Source organism: Staurois parvus, unplaced genomic scaffold (genome assembly GCF_062004578.1).
Source record: "Staurois parvus isolate SC_StPar_1 unplaced genomic scaffold, SC_StPar_1.0 ptg000048l, whole genome shotgun sequence".
Taxonomy (NCBI): domain Eukaryota; kingdom Metazoa; phylum Chordata; class Amphibia; order Anura; family Ranidae; genus Staurois; species Staurois parvus.
In genome coordinates this window covers 160,479-177,095 of record NW_028317844.1, presented here as the reverse complement: position 1 = coordinate 177,095, position 16,617 = coordinate 160,479, and the positions used below count along the sequence as shown (strand labels likewise).

The 16,617-nt window shown below is 40.3% G+C and overlaps 1 protein-coding gene across 1 annotated transcript in view; it reads right to left on the bottom strand.

Annotated features, from left to right (window-relative positions):
- LOC149470275 (tubulin epsilon chain-like) overlaps nt 1-16,617 on the bottom strand; it is a 35,788-nt gene that overhangs the window by 9,065 nt on the left and 10,106 nt on the right. Inside the window, exons 4-9 of the mRNA XM_089664467.1 lie at nt 12,974-13,031; nt 11,849-11,964; nt 9,434-9,555; nt 8,555-8,742; nt 5,578-5,747; nt 976-1,116 (exon numbers count right to left, since the gene is read on the bottom strand). Coding sequence (XP_089520593.1) covers nt 976-1,116; nt 5,578-5,747; nt 8,555-8,742; nt 9,434-9,555; nt 11,849-11,964; nt 12,974-13,031 — 795 coding nt within the window. The remainder of the gene's footprint in view (nt 1-975; nt 1,117-5,577; nt 5,748-8,554; nt 8,743-9,433; nt 9,556-11,848; nt 11,965-12,973; nt 13,032-16,617) is intronic.

Sequence of the window (16,617 nt, the reverse complement as noted above, 5' to 3'; positions counted from 1 at the left end):
CCAAAGAGTTCAATCTTTCTTTCATCAGACCAGAGCGTTTTGTTTCTCATGGTCTGAGAGTCCCTCAGGTACCTTTTGGCAAATTCCAGGCGGGCTGCCATTTGCCTTTTACTGAGGAGTGGCTTATGTCTGGCCACTCTACGATACAGGACTGATTGGTGGAGTGCTGCAGAGAAGGTTGTTCTTCTGGAAGGTTCTCCTCTCTCCACAGAGAAACGCTGGAGCTCTTTCAAAGTGACCATCGGGCTTAGTTACTTCCTTGGCTAAGGCCCTTCTCGATCGCTCATTTTGGCCGGATGGCCCGCTCTAGGAAGATTCCTGGTGGTTCCAAACTTCTTCCATTTACGGATGATGGAGGCAACTGTGCTCCTTGGGACCTTCAATGCTGCAGAAAGGTTTCTGTACCCTTCCCCAGATCTGTGCCTTGCTACAATCCTGTCTCGGAGGTCTATGGACAATTCCTTGGAATTCATGGCTTGGTTTGTACTCTGACATGCACTGTTAACTGTGGGACCTTATATAGACAGGTTTATGCCTTTCCTAATCATGCCCAATCAACTGAATGTCCCACAGGTGGACTCTAATCAAGTTGTGGAAACATCTCAAGGATGATCAGTGGGAACAGGATGCACCAGAGCTCAATTCTGAGTGTCATGGCAAAGGCTGTGAACACTTATGTACGTGTGTTTTTTGGGGGTTTTTTTTGTTTTTATTTTTATTAAATTGCAAAGATTTCAAAACGAACTTCTTTCATGTTGTCATTATGAGGTATTGTTTGCAGAATGTTGAGGAAAAAAATTAATTTAATCCATTTTGGAATAAGGCTGTAACATAAAATGTGGCAAAAGTTAAGCGCTGTGAATACTTTCTGGATGCACTATATAAAGATATTAGAACAACTGCTATACACGGTTATACAGCACAACAAGAGGAATGGCACAGGTCAATGTACAGCCTTAGCCTCAGAGCCCTCACCTTCGTGTAGGTATATTCACATCAGCAAGTGTATAAAGAGGAGTTACGCTGGAGGTCAAATAATGCAAATGAGGGAATGGGACCAAGTTCATGGTGATCTCATTCAAATCCATATTAAGCTGCCCTTCAAATCTTGCAGAGCTGGGAGGAAAACAAACACATTAAATGTAATCTTCCGTCTCCTGCACAGCTTCTTATTCAGCTACTTTTTAGAATTTGTCATGCAAATATGAAAGCAAATATAAATGTGTTTCAGTAACAAAAGAACAAATGGCAAACTTTCAAGAGGTTATGGCTCCTTCATCTGGCAGGATAACAGTGCTAAAGTACAACTCAACTAAAACATTTTTGTTTCAATAGAATTGGGAATGGCTAGGCTCTCCTGCAGCTTTTCATTGTGGTATCTATCTACCCTCTGGGGAAATTTACTCTCATTTTCTGCTCCAAAGATACGACAGAAGAAGATTTACTAAAACAAAAAGAAATTGTATTTGTTGTTTCCCCATAGTGACCAGTATAAACCATTCCGTTTATATTTTTCCCCCATATTGACTAGTTAGGTTTTTTAATTTTAGGGAAACCTTTATGTAAACATCTGTTTGGTGCTAATAGCAGAAACCTTGTTTTTTCTTCTTCACTTGAATCAGTCCAAAGTAAGAGGAAATCCTACCCGTCATTGGGATAATCTCATTGTAACTGTCCTATGTGCGCAGAGACTTTTGTTTGTTAGGAACGCATATTGGGTTTCAAAAGCCACAGCTAGTAAACAGTGTGTAGAAGTGTTTTTCTTAAAAGAAAAATGTGTTACATGAAAAATACTGGGGTTGCCATTGCTAACTTCATGCTAAAAGTAGACGTTTGTTAGTCGTTTGTGGCTACAATACTTTCAGTCATTGACCGAGCGCAAGCATGCAGCAAGTAAAGACAGAGTGAGGTCAGAACATCTAATTTGCATATTTTATCTGAGTTAAACTGGCCATGCAGATTTTGTCTGGTTCAGCAGAGACCGCTTGAATTTTGATCCATGTACAGTAGGGTCAGGTTGGATTAACTTGTGACAACTAGCCCGTTTGAAAAATTTCTATTGACCAACTTCACGAGTGCTGATCAATATATTCTGACTGGTGAGAAAGTCTCCCCACTGTCAGAATACATTAGCGCAGCAGGAGGGATTCCCCTATTCATCTTGATTAAGTGGATGGGGAAATCAAGTCAATTTTCTTTTATTCAACCATGTATAGCCAGCCTCAGTCACTTAAGGCCGGTTCACACTATAGAAACGCAGTCCAGCTGCATTTCTGCATGTGCATTTTGACATGTTTCGGTTAATCTTTTTTCCCCTCTCAATTTAAATAGGGACATGTGCATTCCAGTGCATTTTACCATGTTCCAGTACAGTTTTGTGCAGGAAAAATGCTGAAGTGCAGGAAGTACTTATGTGAACTATAACACTGACAACCAGGTGAGGTGTCCAAAAGCAAGATACTACCAATTATACGCATTTCTAAAACTACATTAGTTACTATGCAAAAGGTGTTTAAATATCTTTCCTATTGGAGTATGTCTAGTGAATAGTAATATTCTCCTAATTAAAAGGAAAAAAACCAACAAAACTAATTGTCTCCATGGTGTAACTTATTTTTGACATTCCAAAGTTTATCATGACCTTGAGTTGCCTCAAAGATATGGCCTTTCATGAAACCATCTATACAATTTATAAGCTCACAAAATCACAATCTTTAAAAGAAAGATATTTCAAGAGAGAAACATGGGGACTGCCATTGCTAAGCCCTTCAGAAATGCATGTTGCTTGTCATTCATGTTGACTCTTGCGTCAATACTTTGAATCACTGACCCTGAACAGCGGCACAGGTAAGGACTCCTGAGTTGCTTGATCTGCATACTTAATCTGGGTCAGTGACTTGGCAAACTGTTAAAACACAGGCAAAGGCTCACTTTATGCAATCTATTAGCTGTTCACAGTTCAAAGTAAAAAATTAATTACAAATATTTCATACTCAATGTGGACAAATTAATTAGGAATTTTGCATAAATATTTTTCTTCCTATCCTGATTTTTCTTATGTGTATGTTGTATAGATAATTTTAAATGGAGAAGGGGATCCAGAGTATTGAAAATAAACCGTGTGTATGATTTTCAGTCGTCATTTAAAGATTGCCGTTTACAGTCCTTAGACGTGGTGGCTTCATTTGTTTTGTTTTTTTAGTATTTTACTCCTGTATTTTCACTTATGTATTGTGCCAATGGAGAGATAGCACTGTCACCCTAGAATAAAACTACAGAACACCTTTCCCTCTCCTCATCTTCCTAGCTGAGGGGGGGTGGCATTCAGTAGTCCGCAGAGCTGAATTGGACAGGGATGATAACCTGATTTAACCACTTACCTACCGGGCACTTTTACCCCCTTTACCCCCAGGCCAGTTTTCAGCTTTCAGTGCTGTCGCACTTTGAAGGACAATTGCGTGGTCATGCAACACTGTACCCATATGAAAATTTTATAATTTTTTTCACACAAATAGAGCTTTCTTTTGGTGGTATTTAATCGCCACTGTGTGTTTTATTTTTTACACTATAAACAAAAAAAAGAGCAAAACAAATTGAAAAAAAAATGATTTTCTTTGTTTCTATTATAAAATTTAGCAAACAGGTAATTTTTCTCCTTCATTGATGTGCGTTGATAAGACTGAACTGATACGCAGCACTGATGAGGTGGCACAGATAAACAGCACTGACAGGCTGCAATGATGGGCATTGGTGAGGAGGCACTGAGGATGCTGCACCGCTATGCAGCAATGATGGGCACTGATAGGCACTGCTGGGTGCAACTGCTCGGCACTGTTGATCAGTGCCGATCTGCTCTGTGACAGTTGCCAATTATCGGCAGTACTTTCCTTGTGACAGCGTGAGGAAAGTGCAGCTGATAACCGGCAGCTGTATTTACATTGTGATCTGCTGTGTCAATCAGCTGTGTCTTCATGAGCTCCTGAACAGTCTGAGGTGCAACCTGGCGGGGATGGATGGACCGAAACATGATATCCCAAAGGTGTTCTATTGAATGAAGGTCAGGCGAGCGTGGGGGCCATTCAGTGGTATCAATTTCTTAATCCTCCAGGAACTGCCTACTTACTCTCGCCACATGAGGCCGAGCATTGTCGTGCACCAGGAGGAACCAAGGACCCACTGCACCAGCGTAGGGTCTGACAATGGGTCCAAGGATTTCATCCTGATACCTAATGGCAGTCAGGGTGCCATGTCTAGCCTGTAGAGGTCTGTGCGTTCCTCCATGGATATGCCTCCCCAGACCAGGCCTCCACAGCTTCTCCAGACCTTTTCATGTCTTTCACATGTGCTCAGGGTGAACCTGCTTTCAACTGTGAAAAACACAGGGCGCCAATTCTGGTGTTCAATGGCAAATGCCAATTTGAGCTTTATGGTGTCAGGCAGTGAGCACAGGGCCCACTAGAGAACGTTGGTCCCTCAGGCCACCCTCATGGCCCTGTCCAGCTCTCATAGAGTACCATATTTTTCGCTCCATAAGACGCACTTTTTTCCCCCCAAAAAAGGGGGGAAAATGTCAGTGCGTCTTATGGAGCGAATATAAAGCGGCCGGTCCAGTATTTTTGTGGCCACCATGTCAGAATACCGGGCCGGCCGCTCAGCTGTTCTCTCCTGCAGGGCCTTACCTGTTCCTCGCTCCAGCGCTGCACAGTCTTCCCGCGCTGGCTTCTGTGACAGCCGGGTGCCCACTGCGCATGTGCTGCGCTTTGTGAATGATCCGGTGTCTTCTGGGACACATGAAAGTCCCAGAAGGCGCCCGGCCATTCACAAAGCGCAGCGCTTCTCGCACATGCGCAGTGGGCACCCGGCTGTCACAGAAGCCGGCCCGGGAAGAAGAGGGAAGGACAACTCCGCGGAAGTGGGAGCGGGTACCTGTCAAATTCAGGTACCCGCTCCCCCTCCCTCCCCAAAGGTCAGCAGTCTCTGGTCATTCCCTTCACTGTCTGCAGTCTCTGGTCATTCTCTTCACTGTCTGCAGTCTCTGGTCATTCCCTTCACTGTCTGCAGTCTCTGGTCATTCCCTTCACTGTCTGCAGTCTCTGGTCATTCCCTGCACTGTCTGCAGTCTCTGGTCATCCCCTGTACGGTGTCTGCAGTCCATTGGTTCAGAATATTTTTTTTTCTTGTTTTTCACCTCTAAAACCTAGGTGCGTCTTATGGTCTGGTGCGTCTTATGGAGTGAAAAATACGGTAATTGCCTGTCTCCTGGAATCTTCTCCATGCTCTTGAGACTGTGCTGGGAGACACAGCAAACCTTCTGGCAATGGCACATATTGATGTGCCATCCTGGAGGAGTTGGACTGCCTGTGCAACCTCTGTAGGATCCAGGTATCGCCTCGTGCTACCAGTAGTGACACTTGAAGCTAAAAAATATTCCTTCAATTTTTTTTGAGCAGTGTATAAAAGACCAAAGGGAATAGAGAAGTTTTTTGTTAAATACTGCATACAACACACGAGAAGTACTTGGATCTTTGCTTACACCCAGTAACAGAAAACCATTTAAATCAAAATTAAGGTGCTTACCTTGTGAGATTTAAAAGCAGGTTTGCTACAATGTTGTTCATGGCATCAAATGGTTTCTCACTTTCTTTTACACCACCTTTATTGGAAATTAGAAGACTATTTTGCTTTACACTTCCAAGTTTTCCAGAGTTTGTCATCTGGACAATTTTGTTCACAATGTCAGCTAATGACTTAACAGAAACAAATAACATATTAATACAAAGACATAATACAAACTAAAGGAACAGAGACAATAGTATATAGTATACTCCATGCTTTGTTGGTCTGCATAACATTCTGTTAATGAGAGGAAATGTGCTCCTAACCTGTTTGGCTGACAACATAGTGCCTTTTCTGCAATAAAATCCCACAAAGTGTTGGCAGCCCTGCTCAGTTCTCCCCTGCTGGACTACAAAACCACCCTTCTCATTTCCATAACATATGACAGAGGAGTCCTGTAATCCACAAAAAAAGATCTGGCAGGGCTGATAACACTTGATTGGAATTTCAGCGTGCCTCAGAAAGCTAGTACCTCACTAGATTTATGGCAGATTAATAGGTACTTTTCTTGAACTGTTAAAGAAACAAAAAACATGGAAAATGTGCAAGGATTGAAGAGATGCACTGCTTATGCAGTACTGTGCTAAAGTTTTAGACAGTTTTGAAAAAATACTGTAAATTAAGAATGCTTTCAGAAATAGATGTGTTAATGGTTTATTTTTATCAATTAACAAAATGGAAAAGTAAATGCACAGAAGAGGAATCCAAATCAATATTTGGCGTGACCACCCTTTGCTCTTTGTTCTTCTTTACACTGAAGATAGCTCTTAATTACATTGGCTGTATGTTTGGGGTCATTGTCCTGATGCAGAATAAAACTGGGGCCAATCACACACCTCCCTGATGGTATTGCATGATGGAAAAGTATCTGCCAGTCAGAACTGAGGACACCATTGATCCTGACCAAAAGCCCCACACTTGCAAGGAACCTCCAACATGCTTCACTGTTGCCTGCTGACACTCATTATTGTACCACTCTCCAATGAACAAACTGCCTTCTGCTACAGTTAAATAGTATGACCCATCAGGGGAGAGCACCTGCTGCCATATGTTTGCACTCATCCTACGTTCTTGTGCATAGTTGAGTCGCATAGCCTTGTTTCTACATCAGAGGTAAGGCTTTTTGGGCGCAACTGACACTGATGGCCAAACTTCCACAGACAGTAGACAAGTTCACCTGGGTCCCACTAGTTTCACCCAGTTCTGTGCTGATGGCACTGTTGGACATATTCCAATGTTGAAGGGAAGTAAGCATGATGTTTCCTGGGCCGACCACTGCGTCTACAATCCTCAGTGTTGCCTGTTTCTTTGTACTCCTTCAAACAGCTTTTTGAGTTGAATGGATGCTGGTTTTTCAATTGGAGTTAAAAAAAATAAGTAAAATAAAATATATATATATTTTTTTTTAAAGCATTCTTATTTTACAGCACTTTTTTACACCTGCCTATAACTTTTGCACAGTATTGTATATATTATTATTATACAGGATGTATATAGCGCCAACAGTTTGCGCAGCGCTTTACAAAATGAAGGCAGACATTACAGTTACAATACAATTTGGTACAAAAGGAATAAGAGGGACCTGCTCGTCAGAGCTTACAATCTAAGAAGATGGTTCAAGTGACACAAAAAGGTAATAGCTGTGGGAAAGGAGTGAGAAAGTAAAAACACAATGCATTAGAAGTAGGATAGGCTTCTTTAAAGAGAAGGGTTTCCAGGAATCGACTAAAGGTAGATAGATTAGGAGATAGTCAGACACATTGGGGTAGGGAGTTCCAAAGGATGTGAGAAGCTTGGGAGAAGTCAGGAGCAGGAGGTCTTGGGAGGACCGAAGAGAGCGGTTTGGTTGGTACTTTGAGACCAGGTCAGTGATGTAGCTGGGGGCCAAGTTGTGGGTGGTTTTGTAGGCTGTTGAATTTTATTCGTTGGGTGAGTGGAAGCCAGTGGAGGGATCGGCAGAGGGGGTTGGCAAGGTGGATGAGTCTGGCAGCAGCTGAGGCACCCCACTTGTCTCCACCACCACCTTATCTCAGTAATCGGCAGCAGAGAGGACAGAACTCCTCCGCCAGATCCTGCACTCCTCCATGCAGATGTGGAGAGGCCTGTCTCTGCCCCCCCCACCTTGTGTAAGCAGTCAGCAGCAGAGAGGAAGACAGAACTCCTCCTACAGATCCTGTGCCTCTCTGTGCAGCTGCAGCACCCTCTCGTCTCTGCCTACCTTGGTTTCAGCATACAGCAGACTCTGGCAGCCCTCTTCTGGTCCTATTCCAAACCTTGCACATTCTGCTTCCCAGCTCTGCCCCCAGCTTCTTCACAGCAGCAACACAAGGTAAGGGAGGTGAACTGCAATGTGAGGGAGAATGGGTGACTCCGACTTCTGATAATGGGAAGGCTCTTGACATCTGATGTAAGGAGGGGGGTACTTTGGACATCTGCCTATAATTAATGAGAATAATACAATTCTATCCACATGAAACGTTACTGGAGACTGCTCAGACAGAATACCATGGCAGAACCAAGTTCTGTCTGAGCAATCTCCCATAAAGTTTCTTGTGGATACCAGCGGTGTGTGACCCTCCTTTTCAGACTTGCATCATCTACTACAGACGTATTACATTTGCTTGTGCTCTCAACCAAACTGTCAAACCATCAAATGGCTGGTGTCATAACTGATCATATATGCAGCATGATGGCAGTTGAAGACCAAAACAGAGGATTAGATGGCAGCTTCCTTAGCTGAAAACTATAGGAGGGTTTAGTTCCGCTTTAATATGATAAAGAGTAGATATATTTGTAGTCTTACAGATACAACTGGCCAGTGTTTCACTATATATACACACAGTATATGTTTATTATACACACACATGCACACACACAACACACAGGAAACATGCTGTGACGGCTGAAAGAAACAAGACTGTAATGTAAAGGTTCTTACTTGGTTTTCAATGGGAAGCACACAGTCTGCATGTTCAGTAAGCTCCTTCATGGCTAAAACACTGTTGTAGGGGGATGTGATTACATCATCTTCAGCTGATGGGTAGACAGAGGTGACAAACCTGTACACTTCAGGGAATTCATCCTCAAGCACATTCAATACATATGTACCTAAACCAGATCCTGTTCCTGAGGGTGACAAAAGAACTGAATTAGCAATTTGCGCATTCTTTGGTAGTCTACTGTTATAGCTTTAAAAGAGTAACACTCAAAAAATGTTCAAAACTTGCCTAGCTTCACCAATAAAATATACCATTATATATATATATTTTTTTTTCTCTTTCTTAAATTGCTGCTACTTTAAAGCCCATTTCACACGGGCGATCTGATTAGGTCTGCCTGTCAATTTTTCAGGTGGACCTGATGGATAGGTCTACATATTCCTATGGACAGGCAGGAGTAAACAGACTTGTGTTAGTCTACATCTGCCTACCTCTGGACTGATCCAGCCCACACAAAAAAATCCGTCCATGTCCGCTCTGCATAAACTGAGTGGACATGGATGTGTCGTCTGACTGCTCTGCTCCGATCAGCAGGAGATATGTGAGTGGATCCCTTGCTGATCAGAGCAGAATCCACCCCATGTAAAAGGGTCCTAAAGCAGACATCCACAAACAGATATGGCATTTGAACAGCATTAGCATTGCTAGGAATTGGGCACGTTGGAATTTTTAATTCAAACTTCTATTTATGTAAAAATGACCAAGTTTATCCTTTTTATGCCTATGAGCTAGCTTGGCACATACTGAATAATGAATATGCTTTTCAAGCCTGCTGGTGCATGATCAGGTTTCATGTCCACTATTAATGTTCATCTTACCTCCTCCCATTGAATGAATCACAAAGAAACACTGCAGACAATCACACTGCTCTGCTGTCCTCCTCAAATTCTCTACGATCTGCTCCCGGTACTGAGAGCCGTACAGCTTGTGACCAACTGCCCTACACATACAAATGAATAGGTACATATCTTCAGGAATCATTGTAATCATTATAAACATTTTAAATCAGAAATGGTAATGACTGTTTTCAACAAAATTTGCTGTAACTAAATATTTTTTAAACCCTGCTGCATAGTTCACACCACACATTATCTTTAAGTGGTTCTAAGGTCTAACAGGTTTTTTTTTACCTTAGTGCTCGTTCACACCAAAGTGCAGAGATGCCAGTTTTTCTGCATGTGTTCTGCAAGGGCACAATGAAATCAATTGTTCTTTGTGTGTTCTGTTCACACCTCAACACTAGTATCACCTGCAGATTTTTTTTCTGCGCAGGAATCGGCAACATGTATAAAACTCATTGAAGCGCACATGAAAACTGACGTAAACTGATGTCTCTGCAAGTGAAATCTGCATGGCAGTTTCAATTCGTTTTTTAATTTTTTGAAGTGCCCTGCTAACTGTTCCCCCCACCCTCATCCGTGAATACCTACTTGATTCCTGTCACCAGTCCAGCAAGCCAAAATGTCCTATCAAACTCCTGTGTAGAGAGGGGATTGATAGGGAATTTATACTCTACATGCCACAGCTGAAATGTGGAGATAGGTGGGAGGAGGATGTGGGTCCCTTTGAAGAAGAACAATGGCACCAAGCACTTGAACTTACTCCTAGGGTATCATGATATCCCTCTCAACAGTTGACACAACTATTTATTTTACACAGGGTTCATTATACCCCATAGTGCTTGCACACATGGTACACGCGTTGTATAGTACAGAATAGGTCACTGATCCATATGTTGTGGCGATATCCTAATTACATCGTTATTGGACCATAATTTTCAGTATACTAACCAGCATATGTTCTACACAGGTCCCTATAGACCCCAAGAGTGCTATATTGGGTATTATCCAGGAGGAGGTGTTACCCTCGGATTATAATATGTTATGGATCAGAACCCTGTACGTTGCTCGCCAACTTATTTTGCAAAAGTGGTTACTGCCTAATCCTCCAGCACAAACACAATGGAAAGAAGCAGTGAGTTCCACAATAAAAAAGGGAAGAATTTACATACAAGCATTGTATGTACCCTAAAAAATTCCATAAAATCCGGGACCGCTGGCTATCCTCTAACGACCCCTCCCTTTCCTCCACTGACTCCAGAGAACTTATTAGAATGTACTATATAACATTTGTGACTTATGCTCTTTATGTGTCATTTCGGTGTCTAATGTTAACATACCTGCTCACACAAGCTGTGTTTCCAATGGAAATTGCAGACCAAAATTGTGTTACTCCTACAAGATGGTATTTGTGTTGTGAAAATGGAAGCCACTTGTTTACTCTCTTTCTATTGTTTTTCTTTTTACTACTACTCTCCGATACTGAGGTATCTGTCTCTTTTGTTTTTATTGTTACTCTATTTTTTTTTTCGTTATTATAGAAAAAGTTGTTCAATAAAAAAAAAATCCTGTGTAGAGAGGGCAGGGAGTGTGGCTTATTGGCGCTGTGTGTTTATGAACGCACACAGTCCAACTTCAGAGTGCGCCCACAGCTTGCTATGCTGGCACCCGCGGACAGAAGAAACAGAGGCATGCCAAGAAGACGTAAAAGACCACTTTGTACATTACGGTAAAATAGATTTATTTTAAATTTTAAAAAATAGCCTTTAGGATAACTTTAAACAGTTATGAGAACCCTCACATCACCTTAAAGTAGATGTAAACTCTAACTGAATGACATCTAGTTTACTAAAGTAATGTGTATCATTTTTTAAAAATATCCTGGTTTGATCCCTTTTACTTTATTTTACATTGCAGTGCTGCTGACCATAACATCCTGTCCACACTGCAAGGTATTGCTCAGGACAGTTTTCCTGATAATGACACTGGCAGAACATGCCTGTTCAATTAGTATAGGTACAGTCCCCACAGGATGCACGTGACAAGGCATCAAAAGCAAAAAAAAAATTGGTAGACAGATCCTTGTCACCCTATAACAGGCAGTGCCTGAAAAAAGGACCACCATGGTAAGATCGGCAGGTATTATTGTAATAATAACTAGATTTAAAGACATAAAATATTACTATTGAAATTACTTTGATGTGTTAAAGGTTATATGAGATATATATGTAGCACATGCACCTGTGACAGTTGGCTCTGAAGATAGTCAAATACTAAAGCTCTGCTGAAAAAGTTACCGTAAACAATGCTAAATTAAAAATGACAGCCAGCTGTGGCTCCCAGACCTCGGTTTATGTACCAATACTCTACAGATATGTAGTATTAGGGTCTTACCAATTATTTCCTGAGCCTGACACATCAGTAATGAGCTGCTTGCTATCAAAAAGGTCTCGAAGAGGCCCTTGTAATATCTCGTTTACAACACCTTCTTCCATATCTATTAAGACAGCCTAATGAAAAACAAAAACACATTTAGCATGATTTTGATCACTGTACTTACAGGCACTAGGCAAATAAATATATTGGTCTTTCTCATGAGTGTTTGTGAGGGACTTTTAATGTTGTGATGCTTTCATTATGTACTTAATTCCAGGAATGTGGGGAAAAAAAAATCTAAACATTAAAGTATTCCCTATGCAATAATAAGCCTAATACTAAGGCTTTGTAAAAAGCAATGAAAGTGCCGTAACCCACATTAGTAATATTCATATTAATAATTAATAATCAGACAGACCACATGTCACTCAACAGAGAGGGAGGGGGGATTTGGAGGCTGAGAGAGATACAAGATGGAGGATCCTTAGCAAGATGGAGGACCGTGTCCATCTTTGTATGCACAATTGCTACAGGGGTCTCCACACTTTCTAAACAAAAGGACCATTTTACTGTCATTCAGACTTTAGGGGGGTGAGATTGTGGCCATTAGGAACAGAAATTGTTTTGGCATCAGTGGGCGTAGAAAGTGCATCTCTGGAATTAGGGAAAAAATATTTCATCTTCGGTTTCAATGGAAGGCATTGTTACCCACGTGACATCGAAGTTTTAGATTGGCTAGTCCTTCGGTCACGAGTTTGGTGAGAAGGTCTGGGGTCTGACGCCGCGATCGGGACAACAGGTGCTTATGACTTTTTAAAATTATATAGCTAGAGCTGAAGTGAATCTGAGATTTCAGAAAGTAGTTTAATTACAGTAGTTTAAAACATGCAACATATTTAACAAGGTATATCCCCACCAGGCAATGAATAAGAGTATGAGTAAAGTGCTAAATTAATTCATAGCATAATTGGGTTGTACATGACTTAGAAATATTTATAATAAAAGTCTCCATTACATTCTTTGATAACCATAGTCATACTTTGTGTGATCAACAGGACAGAAGCTACATTATTGTGCAGTCATAACAGCACCGGTACTTTTAGAGATGTTAATTCAAGATGCAATCAGTATCATTTGTCTTACCCGTGCTTTAAGTGAGCAAATCTTCCCTCTCTGAACATCTGGTTTGACAGCTTCAGCTCTTGAAAACAAAGACAATTTTCTTTTTAAACAATATTTAAACAGCTCTCCTATTCACCACAAACTGACTGGGACACTGGTAAGCATTTTACCATGTCTAAATACTAAAACATTGTTTTACAATGCACTTATGACTAAAGAGTATTTTCACACATGACTTTTCCTCAAACTGTAAAAGTCCTTCAAGACAAGAGGCTTGCATCCTCTCATCACAAACTTTTTAAAGCATACTGAACACCCCAAAAAATTTAAGACATTGCCAGCTAATTAGATGTAGTAGCTGTATTTGTTTTCTTTCTTTGCTGGCTTTTTTTAAACCTGGTAATTCTGTGAACATACTTCTTGACCTTTCATGTATACACTCATTTCTTCACTGTGTCTAGGTTGCAATTTGGGGTAGATTTCTGCCCTACATAACCATTACATAGTGGATCAATGGGATTAATAGTTTACTCAATAGAAATACGATTCTTAACTTTCTGTTAAGCTTACAGAAAGTGCCAAGGACACTGCATTTCAAATATTTTCTGTAATTGATAAAATGTTCTTATCCTGAAAAGTGAAAACAAATGTAGCCACTACAGGACTGGTAAGCTACAATGTACATAATTTTTGTTGGCTTCTCAGTTTCAATAATATTTTAATAAGTAAACACAAGAAAATAAAAATCATAAATATATATTTTTTTCCCCCAAATGTACAAAAGTATGCATCTGAATTTAACCCCTATATGCCAACATAACATAAATATGCGGCACCACTACACTGGGCTTTTTGCCATGGGGCCACATATTTCCATATCTCCCTTTTCCTGGGAGCTCGCCACACAACGCGCTCCCAGTATGGACACCAGGGTCTTACCGAGAGCTAACGATCGGGACCCAGAACTCCCAATTCAGGGTCACCTGATCACTGCGATAGCCTCTGATTGGCTATAAGAGAGATCAGTCACTGTGAAGCCTGCCTCCATGTTTTCTTGCTCTGAATGGAGGAGAGAGATACATTGCATCTTTCTCTCTTCTTGCAGAGAGAGAGAAAAAAAAAAAAATCTAGATCAAGGTTTAATTTAGGTCAGTGTCTGAGTCAGGTAAGAGTCAAAGTCAAGTTCAGTATACCTTGGGTAGGATTTTTTTTAAAAGTGCCAATGTGTTTTAGGTAGGACAAAAAAAAAAAAAAAAAGAAGCAAAATGCTCACTTATGTTTCTGGGCTGTACTATGGGTACAAACAACAATTAACAAAACACATGTGGTATCGCTGCGATCGTCATAAGCAGGAGAATTAATTTTGGGTTGTTTTTTGGTGATAGGTGCTGATATTAACAAGAAACATATCGCTAAATTAAATTAAATATATATGTTTTTACTATTTTGGGCCAGGTTTCCTTTGATAATGAAAAAAAAAAAAAAAAAAAAACAAAAAAAAAAAACAGGAGATAACCATTTACCACCAAATGAAAGCTCAGTTTGTTCTGAAAGAAAAAAAAAAAAGAAAACAAAAAAAAAACAACAAGGTAAAATTCTCCTGGATGAACAAAGTAGTTGTGAGGATATGTACAGTTTTACTAACACATGTCAAAGTTAAAAAATTGTGATTAGGCATAAAGATTTGTTTTAACCTTCAGCGTGAAGGGGTTGAGTAAAAAAGTTAGGCACAAAATTAACATAATATAAGACAAGGGCAATATAACAACAGGTCACTATGCAGCAAGAACTTCCAAGTATTAGTCAATTCCATTAACCAATCTGACATAAAAGGTAAACAAACCCACAAAAATATAGCAATAGCAAAATTACAAACCAACCGAGGGTTAGGGAGGTTTACACCACCAAGTCATTATTTTATAGTAGTGAAGTACACCTTTTTAGAGTAATCAACTGTAGAATCGGGATTCCAGCTTAAAGTGATGCTAAAACCTTGTATTTGTTTTTCTACCTAAAATTAAAAAAAGAGGTTTATGCTTACCTGCTTTGTGCAAAGATATTGCACAGAGGGACCCTTTACCTTATATTTTGAGGTCTCCCACTGGTGCTGTCCTCTCCTGAGTGTGCCCCCATAACAAGTCGTATCCTATGGGGGCTCATATGCGGGTACATTTCCCAGGCTGGGCTGTGTGCATCAATAGACACACAAAGCACAGCTCGGCCCAGCCTCACCTCCCTCCTTACTGGATTTGACTGACAGCAGCAGGAGCCAATGGTTCCCGCTGCTATCAGTCTGTCCACTGAGAACAGGGAGAAAGACCAGTGCTGCTGCAGGTGCGGTTGCAATGCTTTACAGACTGTTCAGAAATCAAAAAAAAAAACCAAAAAAAAAAAAAAAAACAGGAAATGCACGTTTTTATCTGCCAATAAATGTGCATTTATTATTATTATTATTTTTTTTTTAAAAAGGTAAACTTATCCTTTAATACCTTTACATACACTGCTACAAATATTAAGAGTCTTTTAACATAATGTAAATAACCTTTTTACATGTTAGAGACATGAGAAAGCTATGGAAGCTGCCACTGCTGACCTCCTTCTGAAAATTCTATTTCCCTGGCTGCTATGTGGATTCTCTGGCTGCAATAATTTGAGTCACTGACCTGGAAAAATTATGCAGATCCACAAAGCTGAGGAAAAGTCAGAAGTCTATATCTGCATGCTTGTTCCCAGTCAGTGATTTAATGTACACAAGGAAAAAAAAAAAAAAAAAATCAGGATACAGTGACCGAACTAGTAGCCACTTCTGATGCTAGCCATTAGTGCTGTGGCAGTAGTATAGATGACAATGGTCCTGTCAGAATGAAGACCAATCAGCATGGTTACTGATTAGTATGCTAGACAATCACAGCGATCACATGGCATTGCTTGCAAGCAAGCTTGGCAGGCCAGCAGTTGCATTATATATATATATATATATATATATATATATTTCAAATGTAAATTGCATTTTTCCACATGTATCAGATTATAAAATACAAATAAAAATCTCAGCGGGGTATTTAGTTCATAAAAGTGTGCTACACTATGTCCTTCCACAACATTTTTAGGTATTCAAATTAATCATTGAGGTATATTTATAAGGCAGTAAATATGACATTCACCAATAATGCACTGCAGATGAATCTTCTTGATGTTTGTGTTTTATATTACAGTAATTGGTTTACCTGCAGAGAATATCACATTTACTGCTTTAAAATTATGCCCCACAAAGTTATTGCCAAGTTACCATTGCATACTGATACCACTAAATTTGTCCCATGTATCTAGGTTTCATTGACGCCAGAAAGGCAGTATGACCAGCTAACATTGTCAGAAAGAGAGGTCAAAATGGCAGTCATTGTGTTTCTTTCATGACATATTTAATGGCCAGGGAGATATCAGTAAAGAGGTCTTGGTAAGAACAGTCCTACAACCTGGTGCAAGCTATAGGACTACTAAAAGCCTATTCACACGCGTGTGAATTGCAACACATGAGGTAACCCACACACAAAGATGTGAATGACCCTATATAGTTCCCCTTAAACATATACTAAACTGTATTGCATACATGTAAACCAGCCACATAGGAGAGAATGGAATTTCTATTTCAAATGCATTTTTAT